The sequence below is a fragment of the Drosophila suzukii genome, chromosome 3, assembly GCF_043229965.1.
Source record: "Drosophila suzukii chromosome 3, CBGP_Dsuzu_IsoJpt1.0, whole genome shotgun sequence".
NCBI lineage: Eukaryota > Metazoa > Arthropoda > Insecta > Diptera > Drosophilidae > Drosophila > Drosophila suzukii.
The window spans coordinates 74,086,825-74,107,249 of record NC_092082.1 but is presented as its reverse complement, the minus strand read 5'-3'; the positions used below and the strand labels follow the sequence as shown (position 1 = coordinate 74,107,249).

Sequence of the window (20,425 nt, the reverse complement as noted above, 5' to 3'; positions counted from 1 at the left end):
GTAACATTTTTATAGGCAGACTTTAACCACCTTCTACTCTTCCACATCGTGGCCACGACCGGTGTGGCCGCACATCGATAACCGATAATCGCGGGATGCCATCTCTGTTTCAATATATATATTTATGTTTTTGTTACTTTTAAAAAGCAACTTATACTAGATGTAAACGTGTGGACGAATGGAAATATCCATAAACGTGTTTGTTTTCCTGCTCTACACTCTGGTCGTGATCTACCTTCAGCACTTCGTCAACAAGTACACGGAGCTCGTGCGCAGCCTCTAGATGCTGGGACTTCAGACGTACGCCACTTCCTCCTCGGAGGGCGAATCGGACCATGAGGACGCCGCAGCCGCCGCTGCCAAATCGGAGCACCCAACCGCCAAATCGGAGCACCCCACCGCCATTCCCGCCCACCTGCTGCCCGTAGACAAGACTCACTCGCTCTCCACGGCAATCGCTGTGTGCGCGGCGCCCACTGTGGTGCCCCTCGGAGCGTCGGCGGTGCCACGAACCCTGGATCCCACGCTCAAAGAGGTCGCCTACAATCCGCGCTACGAGGAGATGTATGCGCCGGTAAAGGGGCCGGAGCACCCGGACCTTACCATGCAACAGCGGGCACCGCGAAACACACTGGCCGGCTACGTGGAGAAGGCCCACATCAACGCCTTCGAGTTCGAGAACCAGCGACGCACCTTCCACACCTACGGCTATGCCCTGGATCCCAGTGTGGACGAACAGGCCGACGGGCAGTCGTATGTGGGTGACCTGCAGTCCGCCTACGATGACAATGGCAAGACCGTGTTCGAGGCGCCCAAGGCGAAGAAACTGCGCAAGCAGGAAAAGAACGACAATCCCGAGGACGTCGAAGGTTTCCTAGGACCCTGGGGCAAGTTCGAGAACGAGGTGTCGGTGGCCAAGCCCAACGAGCAGGAGCGCGCCGAGCTGGACGAGCTGCTGTCCAAGCGGCACAAACGCGGACGCATTCCCGAGGACAAGCCGCTCGAAGAGAAGTCCACACTGCACAGTGAGTATAATGAAAGGCAAGGTATAGGAAGTATATGCATTAAATCACATTTTCCCCCTATCCCTCACAGTCAAAGACGCCTACGACTACCAAGGCCGCTCGTATCTGCATGCTCCGCATGATCTTGGCGTGAATCTTCGATCCAATGCCCCGCCGCCCAAATGCTTCCTGCCCAAGGCGCACATACACACCTGGTCGGGCCACAACAAGGGCATTTCCTCAATTCGCTGGTTCCCCAAGACCGCTCATCTGCTGCTCTCCGGCTCGATGGACTGCCGCGTGAAGCTGTGGGAGGTCTATGGCGAGCGACGATGCATTCGCACCTTCTCCGGACATCGGCAGGCCATCAAGGATATAGCGTGGAACAACAGGGGCACCAACTTCTTGTCCGCCTCCTACGATCGCTACATTAAGTTGTGGGATGCCGAAACGGGCGATGTGGTGTCTCGATTCACCACACGCAAAATGCCATTCTGCGTGAAGTTCCATCCGGATAATAGCAAGCAACACTTGTTTGTGGCCGGCACATCCGACAAAAAAATCATTTGCGTAAGTAACCTAAGCAGATGATGGATTTCAAGTTGTAATCGTTATTTCTATTTTATCCACAGTGGGACACTCGTAGTGGAGATATTGTGCAGGAGTACGACCGGCACTTGGGCTCGGTTAGCACCATCACCTTCGTGGACGACAACCGTCGGTTTGTGACCACCTCGGACGACAAATCGATGCGCATTTGGGAGTGGGACATACCCGTGGATATGAAGTACATTGCCGATCCGACTATGCATTCCATGCCGGCCGTCACATTGGCGCCGAATGGCAAATGGATGGCCTGCCAGTCGCTGGACAACAAGATCGTCATCTTCTCCGCCCTCAACCGCTTCAAGATGAATCGCAAGAAGACCTTCACGGGGCACATGGTGTCGGGCTACGCCTGCCAGCTGGACTTTTCGCCGGACATGAGCTACCTGGTGTCGGGCGATGGCGACGGCAAGTGCTACATCTGGGACTGGAAGACGACGAAGATGTACAAAAAGTGGCAGGCGCACGACGGCGTCTGCATCAGCGCCCTGTGGCATCCGCACGAGGCCAGTAAAGTGGCCACCGCGGGCTGGGATGGCCAGATCAAGTACTGGGACTAAATGCCTGCACAATATAACCTAGATAGATGTAAGCCAAACCGATGTGTAAATTGATTGATTATATTGCAAACTATGTTCAAACAAAGTTGTTTTTCCGCCTTAATATCTGCCCCATTTATATGCCTAAGCTAATTTTAGTTTATTTTAAGTTCCTTAACATATTTATTCATGGACGAGCCCCCTTTTTTTGTGTGAGATGTAGCCTTTATTTACCTTTGCTTGTGATAAGAGTGCGCGTGCGCAGTGCATGTGAAAATGCAAACAACTCGACGGATGGTCCGCCCACCACCCAATCACCCAGCCACCCCCACCAGCAAGCCAAAACATATGCGAGTGTTGGCCAAAATCGATATTTTCCACGAAAGACGCACAAACGTCGAGCGGATAGTGAAGAAGGGCCTTTTAAAAAACTCTGGCAAAAAGTTTAAAACCCAAGGTTTGCACAGTGGAGAGGAGATGCAGTGAGGGACGAGCGAAAGGTGGACCCCGAGCATCAGCCAGACACCCGAGAATCCTGCCAACGGCCATGGCCAAGCCCCACTCGGATGCGGATGCCTCTGGCCTGGGCTACGCCTACCAGCTGCCGTCCGGCGGCCTCTTGCTGCGCCTCAAGTCCTCGCTCTCGCAGTTCAGCGATTTGTTCAGCGACTTCAGCAGATACATCTCGCCCGCCTATCACCACGACCGCTGTGAGCGGTCCGTCCACATGCGGCTGTACTCGATGCACAAGCGCGAGTTCGTCATGGTCTTCCTGGGTTTCTTCACCTGCTTTGGCCTGGGCATTGTCATCGGGCTGACGGGACCGCCCATCACCAGCACCTCCTCGCTGACCGCCCAACAGATTCTGGCCAACACCTCGCTGGCCCACAGCCCCACGGTCCTGGGGAAAGGACCCTTCGCCATGAAGTCACCGCTGACCACCACCTACTCCCAGCAAATGTGGCTCATCGCCAAGCTGGTAACGGACAACAACGATGGTGGGTCCTGTGGGCATTACAAATACTAATATGTTTTAATTTTTTCTTGATTACTTTAAAGTTTTTTGAAAAGTACAAAAACTAATAAATTGTAAAATGTTAAAGTAATTTAAAGGATCAGTAAAGTTAAGTTAAATCATCATTAAGTAATATCATTCTCTTTTTAAAAACCCCTTGATAAAAATATTAAATTTTAAAATTAATATTTACATTGTATTTACAGACGAGCGCTACGACAAGAGTTTCCAGGTCAGCGTCTCCATCGATGGCATCAACGAGCAGCACAAGCCGCAGAACATCCTCGGTTCAGGAGTGGCTCACAACCGGACACGGCACTTGGTCTGCGTGCGCAACGACTGCGAGGAGTTCACGGTGATGCATCTGGGATTTTTGGACTACGCCCACTATATCATCACAGTGCGCTTCTATGGACTGGAGTCCTTCCACCAGAAGTATAATATACGCAGCATTACGTTCTATGTGAGTGGCTTGGATTTTCCTCTATGATGTCTACTAACTTCACTTTAGTTCAAGACCTACAGTCCGGAATTCACGCAGATTGAGATCTGGTTCAGGTGCATCTTTCTACTCTTCACCTTCATTGTTATAGTAAGTGGCTTGACATTCTGATGATAATAAAGGATGATAATAATTTTAATCATTATATATGTATATATATTAATATGATGATCTAAATTATTTCTTCTTTTTTAAGGGAATCCTAGTTTTAATTTTTGATTTTATCTTATTCTTCCATTTACAATTTTAACGTTTCAAATATAGTTTAAACAGAGAATACTATTAAGATTCTTATAGTTCGGGTTCAGAACTCCTTAAAGGATCCAAAAAACTGAACCTTTCAATTACGTTACCTTTTCCAATTTTACATTTTGTGTATTTAGTCACTTGAATGACTGTACTATTTTCATATTTCCAGTGCTGGTATGCCCACACCTTGCGAAAGTATCCGATCTACGACTGGTCCATTGAGCAGCGATGGTTGTCGGTTCTACTGCCCCTGCTTCTGCTGTACGATAGTAAGTCTATCACAAAAACCAAATCTATACACTTGAGTGTACCCCAAGAACTTCCTCTTTATAGATCCATTTTTCCCGATGATATTTCTGATGAACTCCTGGGTGCCGGGAATGCTGGACGCCATTCTCCAGGCCACCTTCCTCTGTGCTTTACTCATGTTCTGGCTCTGCATTTACCACGGGCTGCGGCAAAACGAGCGCAGCTTTGTCCGCTTTTACCTGGTCAAGGTGATCGTGGTCCTGCCCATCTGGCTGTGCGCCATCGTTCTGGCCACCTGGGAGAAGTGCAACGAGCTGAAGGATCCCACATACAGTCACTTCGTGGACACGAAAAACTACAATGTGGGTATATACATTTTAAGAGAGCTTCCAGAACTCTAAAATAAAACCATTCACAGGGCTTCAAGATGTTCTTCTACATTGCGTGCTGCATGTACGTGCTGTATTTGGTGCTCCTTCTGCTGCGGGCATACACCGAGCTGCGATCCATGCCCTATTTTGGTGAGATATAGTAGAATTATCCGCATAAAAACTGTGATAATGTTTAATTCCTTTATCCAGATATGCGCCTGAAGTTTCTTACGCTGCTCATGCTGTTCGTCCTGTCCATATCCATCACGGTGACCACTTGTCGCTTCGGCTTTGGCATCCTCGAGGACAACTTCGTGGCCTCACTGAACACCACCTACCGCAGCTCGGCGCAGTTCATGTGCTTCTACGGGCTGCTAAACTTCTACCTGTACACCATGGCGTATGTGTATTCGCCAGATGGACGCTTTGCCCAGGCGGAACTGGCCGTTACTAAGGATAATCCAGCCATCTCCATGATCGACGATTCTGACGAGGACGTAGTCTACGGCTCCGACGAGGAGTCGCGTCGCCCCCTCACCGCTGTGGGCGGCGGAGCTGGAAAGAACGACTACGACAGCGATTGATTGGATACCGCAGATTTGTGAGAGTCTGAATTCCAAAATGTTCCATAGAGCCAGCGAGGGTTATAGTGCTAAATAAGTGTACAAAATATTCGCTAACATTATGCATAAATTAAACGAATTTCCAAAATTAATCTCTGTTTGGATAATAAAACTGGAAAATATATGCATTTTCTAAATATGTTTAGTAATTTAAGATTACGAATAAATTAACTTGTCCGTGAGTGTTGAAAATTTATGTTCAAATAGAATCGATTATGGCCATTTATGTGCGGTAAGCCTTCTTATGGTTCAATTAAGGGATTTTCGATTGTATTCAAAACAGAACGATCTTCTTTCATAGAGGTTCCTTCCAATTAGTTTACTAGATTGTTTATTAGATAATTAACACATTTCGCCAGATGATTTCAATTCAAAAGCAAAGCAAAACACCGTCTAGATGGCCTGGTTAATGCCCAATTTCGTCTTGGTGAGGAGACCCTCGTCACCCATTTCCGCGTTGTAGCCAGGACGGTACTTCATGCCGGGAGCCTGTTTGCCAAAGAGAGAGATAAATGTAAAGGTAATCGAAAAGGACGAAAGGCCGCGCTGCACTCACATTGTACCAGACATCACGCCAGACTTTGCTGTCGTCGGCGCTGCGCAGCAGCTCCGGGACATCGAAACGCGGCACATTGAAGTAGTTCATCAGGTCGGGCTTCTCGTGGCAGTACTTGATGCGGGCCTCGCACCACTCGGCCTCCAGTGGGAAGCGCCAGTCGAGCATCTTCTTGTTGTGGGAGTCCGCCTCGAACTGGTTGAAGTCGATCCGCTCGATATCCTCCACCACAACCTCGGTCTCGCCGCCGGCTGTCCAATCGTAGATGAGAAGCTCGGCATGGGTGGAGATGTCCTTGAGGTACTGCTGCTTGTACAGCTGCTCCACATCGTTCAGATAGGCATCGCTGAACACCTTCGATTGCACCTCGTAGTCGACGTTGCGGGCCTTGATCTTCTGCTTGACGGCATCGATCGACTGATCCAGATAAATAACCAAATGCGGCTTCAGCAGCTCTCCGATGGTGTTCTGGCGCAACTCGTTGTACACAGAACGGGCGCCGCGGGACAGATAGCCCTGCCGGAAAATGGCCTCCATGAAGACGAAATCGGAGTAGGGACTGCGCTCAAGGACCACACCTTGTCCGGTGCTGAAGATGTGCTGCAGGGCGTCGATATACTGCGAATAGCGCAGCATGTACATGCGGATCTGGAACTGGGCGGCCAGATCGTGGCTGGGATCCTGGCAGAAGTTGCGCACATCGTAGCTGCGGCAGCTAGGCGGCAACTGGGGATCCAGCTTCCTCATGTCAAAGCCATAGGAATTGATGTAGATCAGGTCCAGATCCACGGCCGGATAGTACTGCATGTCCAATTCCTCGGCCAGCTCCTGGGCGAACTTGGACTTGCCGGCGGCAATGGGTCCCTCCACGCAGATCACCTTGGAGTTCTCATCGAAGCGCTTGGAGGTCTTGTCGAAGAAGGCATTGATCACGCTGTACTTCTTCGTCTTGTACGGATAGGGGGCTGCCTTGGGCACACGGGGACCGCCTCGCATCGTCTTGCCGGAGATGCTGCACCGCTGCTGGAAGGCGGCGGGCAGGGCGTTCGCTTGCGCCTGGAGAAGATTGGGCGACTGTGTGGCGCGGCTGACGAGCCGCACCATGCCAACGCGGAACACGGCGGTCATTCTGAGGAGGAGGAAAACAAGTATCAGTGCGTTAGATTCTCGATAATAATAAATCATTTTGGCCCTCTGGCAGTTGGCTGTTTGGTTACATCACAGGAGGAGCTGTGCAGGTTGTGCGCTTATTGCTGGTCAAAAACTCCAGGTGCGCAAATGCTTTCCCGTTTTACTGCTGGCCACTAGTTGGGCGCTCCTTTTGTTGACCAAATTTTAAGGTTTTATCGCCCGATCAGGCCGCAATAACTCACTTTTCAAGTTAAAAATCGGAAGTCTACCCAAAAACAAATCTCGGGCAGTGTGACCAGTTGGCGATGTGTCTTTTCACCCAAATGCTCTCGGCCTAACACTAAAAAATCCCGTTTTCGCCGCACTAACACCGAAACCCTTCCCAGCTGTCTGGCAACCCTGACCACAACCTCACTGCATTTTGGGTCTCCAACGTTCTAACGATGAACTAACGAAAATATCAATCAAAATTCAACGCGACTGGCTCCAGGAACAGATAGACAAATACCCCGACTTGTGACAAGAGGATCGGGTGAGTACCGGCGATTGGGCCTTGTGCTTTGGGGGTATTCCACCCCTTGGAGTTACGCAACTGAGAACTAATAGGATTTTCCTCGTGACACAGATTTTGTTTGTAGAGCAATCCCCAGCAGAAATGGGCAATACAGCGATCACCCGGGTGCAAATGGAGGCCACCAAGAGTATGCCGGTGGACCACGCCAAGTACACGAGCGGTGGCGGGGCTGCCGGTGGCTCCCCACCACCAGAATGTCCCATGCACCAGAAACATGGGGAAGCGAAATCCGCCTCCGCAGTGCCCCCACATCCCAAGATGCAGGCCGCATCCGAGTGCCCGGTGCAGCACGACAACAGCGACGTGAATCCGCTGAACATGATGCCACCGGCCAACCAACAGCCTGCGGCGGACCAGCCCTTCCCGCTGCCGACCGACCGTCAGACCTCGACCATTCCCAAGGTCACCGAGGATGGCACCGTCCAGTTTTGGCAGTATCCCAGTCAACAGATGTTCTGGAACGCCATGCTTCGCAAGGGCTGGCGCTGGAAGACCGAGGACGTCTCGCAGAAGGACATGGGCGACATCATACGCATCCACAACGCCAACAACGAGCAGGCCTGGCAGGAGGTGCTCAAGTGGGAGGCGCTGCACGCCAAGGAGTGCGGCAATCCGCGCCTCAAAAGCTTCGGCGGCAAGGCCAAGGATTTCAGTCCACGCGCCCGTTTCCGCAGCTGGCTGGGGTGAGTGATCCGCCCTTCTAGGGTGATTCTAGATAAAGAGACTTATTCGGAGGTGTCACACAATATCGAATCCAACCAAAATTGGTTGGCGTTCTTATGCATATCAACACTCAAGATCAACCTTTTTTGGTAGTAAGAGATTTCTGTAACACCACCGACAATAATGACTATGCTAATACTTAATATGAACCATTTCCAATTCAACCAGAGTTTAAAAGCTTTTGAATATTCATTTCGCCACTCTGCAGTGGAAGGCCTTTCCTAGATTATCCTATTATATTTTCAAACTTTATTTTAGATACGAACTGCCCTTCGATAGGCATGACTGGATCGTTGATCGCTGCGGCAAGGATGTGCGCTACGTCATCGATTACTACGACGGTGGTCTGGTGGACAAGGACTACCGCTTCGCACTGCTGGATGTGCGTCCTGCCATGGACTCTGTGGACAACGTTTGGGACCGCATGCGAGTGGCCTACATGCGCTGGAGGTACGAGGTGACCGAGAAGTTTGGCGGTCGAGACGGCGGCAAAGTGAGCGCTGGTAGCGACTAGGTGGAATACATCCATATATGATCGGTATCTGTACAAAATCGGCTTAAGTTCTCGAATGCGACTGGAGTTGTAGTTAATTAAATGCGTTTAAACTGTTGAGTGGCGAGTTAAGGATGCTAGAGGGCGTAGAAACTCCCTCTCTGTCCTAAAATACACTTTAAATTCTGACTTCTGAACACCCAAAGGCCATAATAATAATCCTTTAAAATTTCCTTTAGATGAAATTGGTTATCTGGGAGTCGCATTTGATTAAAACACTTCTAATTTAACTTTTATTACGGATGCGAAATGATTCTGTTAAAGTTATAAATAAACAGAAATGGTTAGTTCCAGTAATTTCAATTTAACTTCAAGTTACTCCAAACTTGGTTTCTTTTTGCTTTAGGTTAAGATGAAATATGTTTAGTTATGGTTTTTACAGACTATAATTGTAATATATGTAACAAGTTAGTTTACGCTTAAACCTCTGCGGAAGATATTATTTTTCCTGCTCTAAATGCCTCACGAGCTATATCTAGAGAACGGTATAATGACTCGGTGCATTCCCCTAGTCCATATCAAAAACATATATACATTTTATGGAAGCATCTCCTTCTCTGCGTTACAAACTGCCCAACATTTAAATACCCTCTGCAGGTTGAAAAATGTGTAACAGAAATTTCCGGGCCCCATGAAGTTTATATTATATATATATAAATGCATATCCTTAATGAGGATCGCAAGCTGAGTCTATCGATATTAAGGGTTAACGCAAATTATTACTTATTGGTTACCCTTATCAGAACACCAGTACGATTTTATCCCCCTACGGCTTCAGTGGGTTAATCGCGAGCAGTGTTGAAAAACGCGAGTTTTCTACGTTTTTGTTTGTTGGTGTCCCCATTACGTGAGAACCGTGTTCGGCCACTTCACTGGAGAGTTAATTGGATAGCCCCGATCGCTTCGATCCACCTACATCAGTCATAAATGCTAGCTGCCAGAATGAGGTTCGTGCAATACCTGCGTAAAGGGGATTTGGCCAAGCGCCTTGGCTTCCTGTCCGAAGACCAAAAGTCTCTGGTGGAACTCGCCGGCTTGGAGGGCGTACCGAGCGATCTGAAGACTCTGATTGCCCAGAGCCCCAACCTTGAGGAGCTGGCCAAAAAGGCTGAGAAGCAGCCGCGACTCGAGGTGAACGATGATGTCACATTGCTGCCACCCCTCACCGATCCCGGCAAAATCATCTGCATTGGTAAGTGGACTGTGTGTGAACCTTGACCCCCAAAAAAGTGTGCATCCCCATATTATCTCCCCCGGCAGGTCTTAACTACCAGGACCATTGCGATGAGCAGAACAAGCCGGCCCCCAAGGAACCCATGTTCTTTAGCAAGTTCAACAACGCCCTGGTGGGTCCCCAAGATAATGTCATCGCCCACTCGGCGAGCACTGTAAGTAGAACACGAGATAACAAGAGATAGCCTCGTCGAGATTACCAGAATCAAAAAAAAAACTTTCCGCAGAAAATCGATTGGGAGGTGGAGCTGGTCTGTGTCATTGGCAAGGTCGCCCGCCATGTGCCCAAGTCCCAGGCCATGGACTATGTCTTTGGGTACACGGTGGCCCAGGACATCTCCGCCCGCGACTGGCAAAAGGAGCGGAATGGCGGTCAGTTCCTCATCGGCAAGTCGATGGACACTTTCCTACCGCTGGGACCGGCTGTGGTGCACAAGAGCCTGGTCCCGGATGTCTACAATTTGAATCTGAAGACCTGGGTCAACGGTGTGGAGAAGCAGAACGGCAACACCGGCAACCTGATCTTCAAGCTGGACGATGTGATCAATCGGTTGTCGCAGACCATCACCCTGCTGCCGGGCGACATCATAGTGACCGGTACGCCCAAGGGCGTGGGAATGCACCGTAGTCCGCCGGAGTTCCTCAAACCCGGCGATGTCATCCAGACGGAGATTGTCGGATTGGGCAAGCTGTGCAACAAGGTCGTGGCCCCCTAGGGTCGTAATTCCCTATTATTTGTTATACGTTTGTATAGTTATTTGTTGTTTATAAAACAATGGCATTTAATCCGTGAGTTGGCATATTCTTAATGGATACTAGAAATGGGTATGGGGCTAAAATAGCATTGTTGAGAAACCTTTCTTTTCCATTACACTTTTAAAGAGGGTATTACCACATAATATTCCAGTCTTTATCAGAAATAAATCCTTTTATGGTAACTAATAGGTATGCTCTTGTTAAACAACTCTGCGCTCGTTTTATCAATGCCTGATTACGTTTGACGATCCCACATGCATGTAAAACTTTTTCGTTAAGACAAACTTCAATCAGATATTGAGAAACCAGCCTGCAGACCATTTAAATATTGAAGGATTATCATTTAATTAACAAGGTTAGACTTTAAATGTCTTCGACTGTGTGGCGAAGTACTCGTTGCGGCTGTGATAGGGCCTGTAGGGATCGTTGATATAGTGCTTGGGGCGGCGCCAGAAGCTGGTGACCATCTTGTCCAGCAGCCAGCTCTGCGTGGCGTTGGTGAAGACGTGCTGCTTGAGACGGCGGCGCAGGGCAGCCGACTTCTTGAAGAGCTTCTTCTGGCGACCGGAATGGGTGCGTATCCAGGCGCCCCATTCCAGGCGCTTGAATCGCTTTAGGACCGCCTTGGCGGTCTTTCGCTTTCCCTTGATCAGCGAGAACTTCGTCACGTTGCGAGTGGTTGGTGGTGATCCTGTGGTTGCCAGACCTCCAGGCAGCCGGAGGAGCTGTGCAGCAGGGGCTACCAGCGAAGGAGCGGGCAGCACGCTGGAACGGCAGGCTAGAGTCACCAAATTGGCACGTTGCGTTCGCTGGACCAAAGGAACCAGCGATGGTGCAACCGGCGACTGACGGCAAACGCTGCGCAGGGCTGTAAGTTAAAACAAATTTAAGAATTCAAAGTTTTATAACATACTAATAGACATTCACTCACCGCTTGTCACAAAAGTTCTTAGCATTTCACTCACTTAAAACGGCAAAAAACCCAAAATAAACTTAAAGGTCCATACAAAATCGTAAGGGCTCTTCTTCTTCCCGAGTCGCGTAACACCAGCCAGTCAGCTGTTTTTGTCATTCACAGTGAATCAACTACAAAATCACAAGTTAAAAATTAATTAGAGATGGACACAGGTCGTGCTTGCAAGAAGTGTGTTCAAATTAATAGAGGGGGATTCCCAAGAAAACTTTTCATAAAAAGTCTGTTCAGATCTTTTAACATGAATATTTTAACTTGAACTTAAACCTGTTTTATTTTGGTTACTTTATTTATTTGTAATTAACTATTTTCAATCAACATTTTAAGAGTGTTTTAAGCTTATCTGTTTACGAACAATAAATGTAGTTTTTAAAATAAAACTAAGCCTAGAATTGTAATAAAACCCATATTTTTAGTTTTCATATCAGTTTGGGGAAAATGTGACATAAACAATATAGACCTTTAAATTTGCTATAAGCATTTGATTCCAAGCAAACTGTGGTTAGATACAATATTTTCAATAAAATTATAGTTGGAAGTGAGCTTAAATGTAATGATGAGTTAATGAGAAACAAAATTACCAATTGTATAACCCAAGTTCGGGTAAAATCGAATGTGCAGAACTTTATAGTCAAGTATTCCCCCTTTAAATAGACCGAATGTGTAATACATACTGACATTTTTCGAAAACTTAAATAAAACAATAAATGTTGTGACGTGCCGAGAAATTCCGTCACGCGACCATCCCATCTCTAAATCAAAAGTATTCCGACTGGCCCATCGCATAAATGCGTATATGTTGCCCGACACTTTCCCCATCAAAACACAGACCAAAATTGAATGATCAAATTGCAGTGCGGTCGGCGAAGGAGCAAGCGAAGCGAAAAGGACGAGGAGGACGAACGGTACGCAGGACACGTGTGCGTGCCGGTGTGAGTGTGTGGGATGGAAGAGGAAGCAGCAGCACTGGCCAGCCATTCACCCACCAGCGCTGACGCAGTCGAGCCAGCTTCGAACGAATTGGGCAAAATTTAATTCACGCCGCCGGGACCAGAAATTCACGGAGCCGGGAGCAGGAGCAGCAGGATCAGAGCGAATCAACACCATGTATCGGCTAGCGGTTCGAGATCAGTGCAAGTGCGCCCTGCAGGTTGGTCTGCTCTCCCAATTTCCCATTTTTTTTTAGCTGTTTGATAACGTGAAAATCGATCGTCACGTTGCCCCCAAACACCCCCGCGCGCGCCCACAAACAAGCGGTTGGCGAAAATACAACAAGAGGCGCTGGTTATGTCATCTCCCAAGCCCAGGAACTGGGCGAAAATCTCCAAAATTCCAGTTGTCCATGGACGCGGGGGTGTCTGCGGGTACCACCAAGTCCTGTCATGGGTTGTCCTAAACTCTCACCCTTGATTTCCACAGCGTACGCTACAGCAGACGACCACAAACAACAGGCAGTTCAGCGGAAACAGCAGCGGAAGTGGGAGCAGGGAGCAGGGTAGGCGGCAGCAGGGACAGCAAGGACACCAGGGATACCAAGGATACCAGGGCCTGCCGCCGCCACCGCATATGCGCGAAGCCGGCTTCGGCAAAGTGGTCCTCTTCGTCTCCCCACTGGCAGCCGTCGGCGGAGTCATCACCTACGCCAAGTAAACATATTGCCCACTTAAGAACTACATTGCATATCTATCATCTTCCTATCTGTGGTAGTCCCAATGAAACTCAGCTCCTAGACTCAACCCAAAACATAATTTCTAGACCTCTATAAATAATCTATAAACCCTAAGCCATGCACATATGTATATAGTCTTCCGCTCTGTGGTAGTCCCCTTGGTGTAAACATTTTACCCACTGAAATATGATATAAAGCTTATTGTATTGCAGAGGCAAATCCTCTCATTTTACAGCCAATTCTGCTAAACCTTTGTGATTCTCTATAACTCATGCAAAAATAGTAGCTCAATAATACCTCAATAGAATTTTCGAACTAATATGCATACCGCCTTCCAGATACGACGACGACTTCCGCAAACTGGTGGAGAAGAATGTGCCAGGCGCCGGTTCTGTCATCAAAGTGGCGCTGCAGGAGGAGCCGCCGTTCAAGGGCATCACCAAGAATGTTAACGAACAGATCGACAAGGTCAAGTCTGGCTTTGAGACGGTCACATCCACCGTGGACTCCGTTACCTCCAAGGTGACGGGTCTCTTTGGCGGCGGCAGTGGCGATGACAAGTCTAAAAAGGCCAAAGTGGAGTCGGTGAAGGTCACTCCCGCCGAGGAAAAGAAAGCCTCCAAAGCGACCGATGTCAGCAAGACTGAAGCAAAGCCAGTGTCGAAACCCGAGAAGCCAGCTGCAGCGCCTGCGCCCGCCGCCAAGCCCAAGGAAGATCCACTGCCCCGCGAGGTCGTCGAACTGGAGAAGGCCATCGAGCTGGCTGCCCAACTGGCCGTCAAGGAGTACAACAGCGCCATAGGCGTGTTGAAGGGGTAATTTAATAATAGTGTAATTTGTAGCATTCCATTTCAGATTTGTGTGCTTTTTCCGTTTATTCTTGGCAAGAACATTTAGCTTATTTCAAGACAATTTCGTCATACCTTAAAGCATCATCTTTAATATAAGTTGGATAATTTTAGAAAGCATTTGTCATATGCCTTAGCTCAATTATACGAAATTGAATTAAGAAATAAGTTTTCCAAAGCAAGAAACCATTCTGTTAAGACTGATTTTGTGACATTATAATAATTGTATAATTTTCTTTCCAGCTTCAATGATGATGTTCGCAAGGTGGTGGACAAGGCGGTGGAGAACGGGGAGAACTCTCTTTGGACCACGCTGAAGAATCGCGCGGGTGCTCGGGATACGGCGGTAGCTACGGCGGAGCGAGCAGCGCGTGAGGCCCAGGAGAAGATTGGCAAGCCAGGCGTCTTTAAAATATTTCAAGACAGTTGGTAACTTTACTTGTCTATTACAGTTGCGTGCGAGATCGCCCTGAGTGCCGCGGCAACGGCGCAAAACGCCAAGAAAGTGGAGGCGGTGCGCGACAAGATCAAGAAGCTGGTGGACCACATAGGAAACGTCAAGGACGAGCTCTACCGGCACAAGGATACTGCCAGCGTCTCGGACAAGTACTGGCGCAATGTGGAAAAGGCGCGCAACTACTTCATCGATGAGATCGAGTCTATTTTCCCCGGCCTCAGCTTGGCGGACAAGAAGCTCAATCTTTCAAAGGAGGACCTCGACTTGTTCATCCTGCACGCGTATACCCACGTGTTGGCCTACCAGAAGGAGCTACAGCGATTGCAAACCGATGGCGAACTGCGCCTGAAACGGGCCATTGACTCGGCTCGCGGCGACAACGATTCGGAGGCTCTGCGCGCCCAACTGGAATACCATTTGGAGGCCGAGCGGCGCAAGCTCGCTGTGGAAAACCAGAAAAAAATCTTCCACATTCATGCCGAGTCCGATAAGCTGCTGCGCTTGCAGCTCAAAAAACAAGCGGAGGCTCATGCCGATCACATCAAGGACATCGTGGCTCAGCGGGAGACGGATCTCACGCGAAGCTTTAAGCGCGAGCTGGAGGATAAGCTGGCATCCGAGAAGGCCAACTATAAGCTACAATTGGCTGCCATGCTGGGCAAGCTGCGCGGCATGGACGCGGCTCTAGCAGGTTAGTAAACACCTTTAAAGCTTGTCCTGTGAGCTCGGCTAGTGTAGTCTGGCTAGAAATATAATCGTTTCATACACTCCCGAAACATGCTGCTATTTTAGAGATAGAGGATGAGTTTCAAGGTATTTTTAGAGTGTAAAAAGTCAAAACATTTATTTTTTGTGGGTAGCTTTCATTTTTGTATTTATTTACTTTATAATTAAATTAAATGTGTTACTATTTTCAAGAATTGCATTACGGACACCTATTGTTAAAAAACTATTAATTTTTTAATATTTCATAGAGCGTGCGGATGCAGAGCGTACTGCCAATCAGGCGCAGGCCTTGTGGGCCGCCTGTCAAGCTCTGTGGGCCTCCGTGCGCACTGCCACTCCTGGCGTGCACTACAAGGAGAAGCTGCGTCCCCTTAAGAACGAGCTCAACGCCATTGCCAAGGTGGCTAGTAAGTTTCAAAATAACTACTTGACATACTGTAGAACATTTCTAATGCAATAATAATCACAGAGGGCGACGATCTGGTGGCAGCCGTGCTTCAGAGCGTGCCACAGGAGGCTCAGGAGCGCGGTGTCTATCCCGAGGAGGCGCTGCGCGAGCGTTTCCTGAATGTGGAGCGCGTGGCGCGACGACTGGCTCTGGTGCCAGAGGATGGAGCCGGCCTGCCCATCTATTTCCTGTCTTATTTGCAATCGCTGTTCATTCTGCGACCCGATAATCCCATTTCCAAGGACGAACTCGAGAACAAACCCTTCGACTACAGTAAACTGGACACCTACGATATCCTAAACAGGGCCAGGTAAGCAGGATCATCAAGAGCAGTGACCAAAAATTAATGCTAAATTTTTTATAGGTACCATGTCGATCGCAGCGACTTCCTGCAGGCGCTGAAGTACATGAACCTGCTACAGGGTGCGTCCCGCAAGATCGCCGGCGAATGGATAAAGGAGGCCCGGCTCATGCTGGAGACGCAGCAAGCGGCCAACACCCTGATGGCCCACGCAGCTGCCAGCGGCCTTCTGTATTTGTAGACTACGTCCCATTTCCCCTTCCTCCCGAAACAAAAAGATACACTTATTATTTGTCAGTAGTCCAGGAGAAGACGGAGCCACAGCCACTAAACGGAAAATATAAACAGCAATATGTAATTTGTCCAATTAGAGATCACAGTTTAAAAACACTTATATATATTTGTAACATTTTGTTTAGCTTCAATTATACAAATTATATATAGAGAAAAGCCACTATTAAATCCGCAAACAAATTTTGGGAAGGTCTTCTGGAAATGTAAACCCGGTACTATGATCGTAATGTGAAATATACTCGATTATTGCTGGTTGAAATTGAAAACTTTTTATGGTGTTCTTGAAGAACATTGTGACTAGTAACGGCTACAATCTATTAGTTGTTTAATTTATTGAAACAGTAAACAAATAAAATCCTACGAATAAATTGATTGACTTTATTTCATTTGGTTGACATATGAGTGCTTGATTCTCTGCAGATATTATTCATATTCTTGCTTTTGGTCTTGTGTTTAGCTTACAAATTATAACTCACACCTTTTTATGGTTTAACTTTTTAAATTATAAGTTTTTATGTCATTTCCTAATATTTTAGGAGTCGAAATAAAATGATGTTTTGTAACTTTTACAAATATTAAAAACGGAGTAGTAAAGCAAGCAAAGTCAAACCCTACCTAAAATGTGGTTTTTCCAGAAAATATTTTTTCAATAATCCTACATTTTCGTTACTAAATCGCCCGCCAAAGTCGCGATAGTTGGTCGTTAGCCAACCCTGGACGCGCACCGTTTCGTGGGCGGCTGTAGCCAGCCCTGGTAGCCAGAGGCAATCAGCTGGTTTGCGTGGTCGATTTGGTCCTATTGAAATTTTCGGTTTTGGCACCGGAGCAAAAATCACATCGCAATCAAATTTCCCGTGCCCACAGGACTCACGTTTGATTTTTGAGCAGCAGCCGGAAGATCTAGCGAACCGATAAGCAAAATGTCGATGCTGGCGAGAACCGTTGGACGCACCTTCATGCAGGTAAATGCCCATGGAATCCGCAGCTCTTACATAAACACTTGCCCGCGACGCGCTGTGCGAATATTTCTGCACTGGGGCCCAGTTCTCTTATTTTTTTGAGGTTATAATCCTAGCCAGATCTATGCCTAACTCTATCTGAATTTAATCCCTTTAGGCTGCGGCAGCACGTGGTGTGCACACCACGTCGGCGCTCCGAGCTACGGTGAGTTATATGCGACATTTCGGCTGTTTCAGATGTAACCAGAGTATCTTTCGTTTTTCAGGATAGCTACGGCGCCAACAGGACCACCTGCACACTCATTCCCGGCGACGGTGTGGGTCCCGAGCTGGTCTACTCCCTCCAGGAGGTCTTCAAGGTAGTTACCCATCAAGATCCAATCATTTGTACACGGTTGTCCTGTAAAAAATCATATTGGGAGTATAATCTTTATAGAACATTGTTGTCATAGCCTAAATGGACAGCATATCTTTATTATATTTTGAGATACATTAATTTTTGAGGTAGCAATTCAGATCATAACATATATCATCATCAATGCTTTGAAACTTCCAACTATTAATTGAGTTTAAGATTTGTTAACTTTCTGTACCAATTTTGTTGGAATATTAAGCTCAATTTGTTTGAGCACTCGGGTATGTAAATTAATAATGGTTGAATCATATTTTATAACATTTTAATTTTCACAATGACGAGTGTTTTAATTATATAAATCAAAGCACCCTAACTTATCTGCATCGTAAAGATATGTGATAAGTGGCTACTTAAAAATATTTGTAGATTTATATGAGACATCCTCTTTAAACCATGTTTTTGGGACGTACTCTTTATTTCAGTATAACTAGGGACTTGTTTTTATTAATTTTTAAAACGTTATTAACAAAAGCATATTGTAAGACACAAGATAATTTTGACTTGTTTAAGTATTTATCAAGAGGGTTCGATTTTAAAATTTAAAAATAGTAAAGTAAATATGCATAATAGTATTATCTTATCTTTTAGGCAGCCAGTGTTCCCGTGGACTTCGAGTGCTACTTCCTCTCCGAAATCAATCCAGTTCTGAGTGCCAAACTGGAGGATGTGGTGGCCTCCATCCAGAAGAACAAAGTGTGCATTAAGGTGAGCTTGGTCTGGACCAAAAAGCGTGATCGACTCTAACCGATATTCTACAGGGCGTTTTGGCCACACCCGACTACAGCAATGTGGGTGACCTGCAGACCCTCAACATGAAGCTGCGCAACGACCTGGATCTGTACGCTAATGTGGTGCATGTCAGGAGTCTGCCCGGCGTGAAGACGCGCCACACCAACATCGACACGGTGATTATCCGCGAGCAGACCGAGGGCGAGTACTCGGCTCTGGAGCACGAGTCGGTTCCCGGAATTGTGGAGTGCCTGAAGATTGTTACCTACAAAAAGTCCATGCGCATCGCCAAGTTCGCCTTCGACTACGCTACCAAGAACCAGCGCAAGAAGGTCACCGCCGTGCACAAGGCCAACATCATGAAGCTGGGCGATGGACTCTTCCTTCGCTCCTGCGAGGACGTCTCCCGGCTCTATCCGCGCATCCAGTTTGAGAAGATGATCGTGGACAACACGACCATGCAGATGGTCTCCAACCCTAACCAGTTCGACGTGATGGTCACTCCCAATCTCTATGGCGCCATTGTCGACAATCTGGCCAGTGGTCTTGTGGGCGGTGCTGGTGTCGTGGCCGGTGCCTCCTACTCCTCGGAGACTGTGGTCTTTGAGCCGGTAAGATAATTTAATAATCTTAAGGTTCACATTTGCATTTTGCTGCTTCCTAAATTATTCAAAAATTCTGAATATTAATATTGCTATGATTTGCACTCTTAAAAAGTGAGATAATATTTTAAACATTCGGTGCATTCGGATGAAATAGTTAATTTTTAATGAAGATTAATTAGATTGATGTTGTTTATTCTAGTAAATATTTCCGCATTTTAAGGAGAATTTTAAATTGTATATTAGAAGAAGTCAGATAACTACTAGATTAATCAGCAGTTTAATATTTTTTGTCGGGAGCTTAATCTGTAATAGACTCTGATTTACGAGACCCTCGACTATAGTAGTGCGAGTCCACTCCACACACTTATCTCTAAATCCGATTTCTGTTTGCAGGGTGCACGTCACACCTTCGCCGAGGCTGTCGGCAAGAACGTGGCCAACCCCACTGCCATGCTGCTCTGCGGCGTGAAGCTGCTGCGTCACATCAACCTGCCAACCTACGGCGAGATCATTCAGAACGCCATCAACAAGGTGTTGAACGATGGCAAGGTGCGTACCAAGGATCTGGGCGGACAATCGACCACGCAGGACTTCACCCGCGCCATCATCCAGAACATGTCCTAGACGGGCACCACTGTCATCGCCGGCGCGATCAGCAAACCTTCTCCATCATGGGCAACAACGTTGGCGCTTATTTAATCGACACTAGACAGTTTCTGTTGTTGCCACAGCTAAATTTGAATTGTTGAAAAATCACCTTAAAAGTTCTTAGTTTCCTATTACGTCCAATTTTTTATTTGTTCCGATGTCTTTAGTGCATTCATTTGAGTATTATTTCCGGCGAATATTTAAGTTTAGTCCAATTGAAACGCCCCAAGACACGCACCGAATCGAACCCGCGAATTCTTTAGTTTTACCAATTGGCAGTAACACATTGATCCTTGATTATGTTGTAATTATTTATGTATTATTTTTTCCCAATTTTGATTTTGCAAAGATCCTCTTCTACGGCCGACCTATACTTTGTTTACCTTGTTGAATAGCAAAAAAGAAAAAACGAAAACAAATGATATTGCTAAACCAATTTAACTGATAGCGGATGGCTTTGAGTGGACCCACTCCACTGGAGCTGTGAGAAAGATAACAATAAACTCAAATCTAAATTAATTATTATTTAAAAGCCATTGTCAGTTTGAGCTGTCTAAATTTTAAGTAATACAAACAAACGAAAAAAACCCAAAATTTATTTGAGAAACCTTGTTTGCCTTTTGTGAGCTGTCATGTCGAAAAGTCGCAGACAGGCGCCCAAACCATATT

General features: G+C 47.2%; 9 protein-coding genes across 10 annotated transcripts; 7 read left to right on the top strand and 2 right to left on the bottom strand.

The window, feature by feature from the left end:
* The first annotated feature begins 178 nt into the window (after positions 1-178).
* On the top strand, positions 179-283 carry LOC118877618 (uncharacterized). Its single transcript, XM_036817015.2, has one exon. It carries the CDS (start codon positions 179-181, stop codon positions 281-283), a length of 105 nt encoding a protein of 34 aa, XP_036672910.1.
* On the top strand, positions 284-2,273 carry LOC108011328 (pre-mRNA-processing factor 17). The gene is made up of 3 exons (XM_017076438.4): positions 284-1,025; positions 1,096-1,574; positions 1,637-2,273. Exons 1-3 carry the CDS (start codon positions 284-286, stop codon positions 2,168-2,170), a joined length of 1,755 nt encoding a protein of 584 aa, XP_016931927.4. The 3' UTR covers positions 2,171-2,273.
* Positions 2,274-2,407: 134 nt separating this feature from the next.
* On the top strand, positions 2,408-5,354 carry LOC108018577 (transmembrane protein 181). Its single transcript, XM_017086135.4, has 7 exons — positions 2,408-3,147; positions 3,371-3,627; positions 3,676-3,756; positions 4,085-4,184; positions 4,249-4,526; positions 4,583-4,685; positions 4,746-5,354. Exons 1-7 carry the CDS (start codon positions 2,697-2,699, stop codon positions 5,117-5,119), a joined length of 1,644 nt encoding a protein of 547 aa, XP_016941624.3. The 5' UTR covers positions 2,408-2,696; the 3' UTR covers positions 5,120-5,354.
* Positions 5,355-5,472: 118 nt separating this feature from the next.
* On the bottom strand, positions 5,473-7,226 carry ND-42 (NADH dehydrogenase (ubiquinone) subunit ND-42). The gene is made up of 3 exons (XM_065866654.2): positions 7,088-7,226; positions 5,715-6,843; positions 5,473-5,647 (listed from the first exon to the last, which is right to left on the bottom strand). The coding sequence occupies exons 2-3, from the start codon at positions 6,840-6,842 to the stop codon at positions 5,552-5,554; spliced, it is 1,224 nt and encodes a 407-aa protein (XP_065722726.2). The 5' UTR covers position 6,843; positions 7,088-7,226; the 3' UTR covers positions 5,473-5,551.
* Cchl (Cytochrome c heme lyase) lies at positions 7,227-9,003 on the top strand. Its single transcript, XM_036817013.3, has 3 exons — positions 7,227-7,377; positions 7,471-8,102; positions 8,401-9,003. Exons 2-3 carry the CDS (start codon positions 7,501-7,503, stop codon positions 8,654-8,656), a joined length of 858 nt encoding a protein of 285 aa, XP_036672908.3. The 5' UTR covers positions 7,227-7,377; positions 7,471-7,500; the 3' UTR covers positions 8,657-9,003.
* Positions 9,004-9,526: 523 nt separating this feature from the next.
* Positions 9,527-10,721, top strand: LOC108018569 (oxaloacetate tautomerase FAHD2A, mitochondrial). The gene is made up of 3 exons (XM_017086125.4): positions 9,527-9,887; positions 9,956-10,083; positions 10,156-10,721. Exons 1-3 carry the CDS (start codon positions 9,623-9,625, stop codon positions 10,642-10,644), a joined length of 882 nt encoding a protein of 293 aa, XP_016941614.3. The 5' UTR covers positions 9,527-9,622; the 3' UTR covers positions 10,645-10,721.
* Positions 10,722-11,004: 283 nt separating this feature from the next.
* Positions 11,005-11,772, bottom strand: mRpL35 (mitochondrial ribosomal protein L35). The gene is made up of 2 exons (XM_017086127.4): positions 11,616-11,772; positions 11,005-11,552 (listed from the first exon to the last, which is right to left on the bottom strand). Exons 1-2 carry the CDS (start codon positions 11,638-11,640, stop codon positions 11,041-11,043), a joined length of 537 nt encoding a protein of 178 aa, XP_016941616.4. The 5' UTR covers positions 11,641-11,772; the 3' UTR covers positions 11,005-11,040.
* Positions 11,773-12,621: 849 nt separating this feature from the next.
* Mitofilin (inner membrane mitochondrial protein mitofilin) lies at positions 12,622-16,666 on the top strand. Of its 2 annotated transcripts, XM_017076456.4 has the most exons (9): positions 12,622-12,807; positions 13,077-13,303; positions 13,665-14,141; positions 14,418-14,566; positions 14,627-15,322; positions 15,424-15,444; positions 15,606-15,764; positions 15,827-16,115; positions 16,170-16,666. In XM_017076456.4, exons 1-9 carry the CDS (start codon positions 12,763-12,765, stop codon positions 16,345-16,347), a joined length of 2,241 nt encoding a protein of 746 aa, XP_016931945.4. In that variant the 5' UTR covers positions 12,622-12,762; the 3' UTR covers positions 16,348-16,666. The 2 variants fall into 2 exon arrangements, with proteins under 2 accessions (XP_016931945.4, XP_065722725.2); XM_065866653.2 differs by lacking the exon at positions 15,424-15,444 and having other exon boundaries at positions 12,625-12,807.
* A 489-nt stretch (positions 16,667-17,155) lies between these two features.
* On the top strand, positions 17,156-20,363 carry Idh3b (isocitrate dehydrogenase [NAD] subunit beta, mitochondrial). The gene is made up of 6 exons (XM_017076459.4): positions 17,156-17,362; positions 17,517-17,564; positions 17,626-17,718; positions 18,363-18,479; positions 18,533-19,114; positions 19,502-20,363. Exons 1-6 carry the CDS (start codon positions 17,321-17,323, stop codon positions 19,730-19,732), a joined length of 1,113 nt encoding a protein of 370 aa, XP_016931948.1. The 5' UTR covers positions 17,156-17,320; the 3' UTR covers positions 19,733-20,363.
* The last annotated feature ends 62 nt before the right edge of the window (positions 20,364-20,425 follow it).

Coding starts and splice junctions, on each gene's coding strand:
- LOC108011328 (XM_017076438.4), top strand. CDS start 284: ATGCTGGGACTTCAGACGTACGCCACTTCCTCCTCGGAGGGCGAATCG. Junction 1,026..1,095: donor AGAGAAGTCCACACTGCACA/GTGAGTATAATG, acceptor TATCCCTCACAG/TCAAAGACGCCTACGACTAC. Junction 1,575..1,636: donor CCGACAAAAAAATCATTTGC/GTAAGTAACCTA, acceptor TTTTATCCACAG/TGGGACACTCGTAGTGGAGA.
- mRpL35 (XM_017086127.4), bottom strand. CDS start 11,640: ATGCTAAGAACTTTTGTGACAAGCG. Junction 11,553..11,615: donor AAGAACTTTTGTGACAAGCG/GTGAGTGAATGT, acceptor TTTAACTTACAG/CCCTGCGCAGCGTTTGCCGT.
- LOC118877618 (XM_036817015.2), top strand. CDS start 179: ATGGAAATATCCATAAACGTGTTTGTTTTCCTGCTCTACACTCTGGTC.
- Mitofilin (XM_017076456.4), top strand. CDS start 12,763: ATGTATCGGCTAGCGGTTCGAGATCAGTGCAAGTGCGCCCTGCAG. Junction 13,304..13,664: donor GGAGTCATCACCTACGCCAA/GTAAACATATTG, acceptor ACCGCCTTCCAG/ATACGACGACGACTTCCGCA. Junction 14,142..14,417: donor GCCATAGGCGTGTTGAAGGG/GTAATTTAATAA, acceptor TTTTCTTTCCAG/CTTCAATGATGATGTTCGCA.
- LOC108018577 (XM_017086135.4), top strand. CDS start 2,697: ATGGCCAAGCCCCACTCGGATGCGGATGCCTCTGGCCTGGGCTACGCC. Junction 3,757..4,084: donor TCTTCACCTTCATTGTTATA/GTAAGTGGCTTG, acceptor TCATATTTCCAG/TGCTGGTATGCCCACACCTT. Junction 4,686..4,745: donor GCGATCCATGCCCTATTTTG/GTGAGATATAGT, acceptor TCCTTTATCCAG/ATATGCGCCTGAAGTTTCTT.
- LOC108018569 (XM_017086125.4), top strand. CDS start 9,623: ATGCTAGCTGCCAGAATGAGGTTCGTGCAATACCTGCGTAAAGGGGAT. Junction 9,888..9,955: donor CGGCAAAATCATCTGCATTG/GTAAGTGGACTG, acceptor CTCCCCCGGCAG/GTCTTAACTACCAGGACCAT. Junction 10,084..10,155: donor TCGCCCACTCGGCGAGCACT/GTAAGTAGAACA, acceptor AACTTTCCGCAG/AAAATCGATTGGGAGGTGGA.
- Cchl (XM_036817013.3), top strand. CDS start 7,501: ATGGGCAATACAGCGATCACCCGGGTGCAAATGGAGGCCACCAAGAGT. Junction 8,103..8,400: donor CGTTTCCGCAGCTGGCTGGG/GTGAGTGATCCG, acceptor ACTTTATTTTAG/ATACGAACTGCCCTTCGATA.
- Idh3b (XM_017076459.4), top strand. CDS start 17,321: ATGTCGATGCTGGCGAGAACCGTTGGACGCACCTTCATGCAG. Junction 17,565..17,625: donor CGTCGGCGCTCCGAGCTACG/GTGAGTTATATG, acceptor TTCGTTTTTCAG/GATAGCTACGGCGCCAACAG. Junction 17,719..18,362: donor CCCTCCAGGAGGTCTTCAAG/GTAGTTACCCAT, acceptor CTTATCTTTTAG/GCAGCCAGTGTTCCCGTGGA.
- ND-42 (XM_065866654.2), bottom strand. CDS start 6,842: ATGACCGCCGTGTTCCGCGTTGGCATGGTGCGGCTCGTCAGCCGCGCC. Junction 5,648..5,714: donor GGCGTGATGTCTGGTACAAT/GTGAGTGCAGCG, acceptor TTTGGCAAACAG/GCTCCCGGCATGAAGTACCG.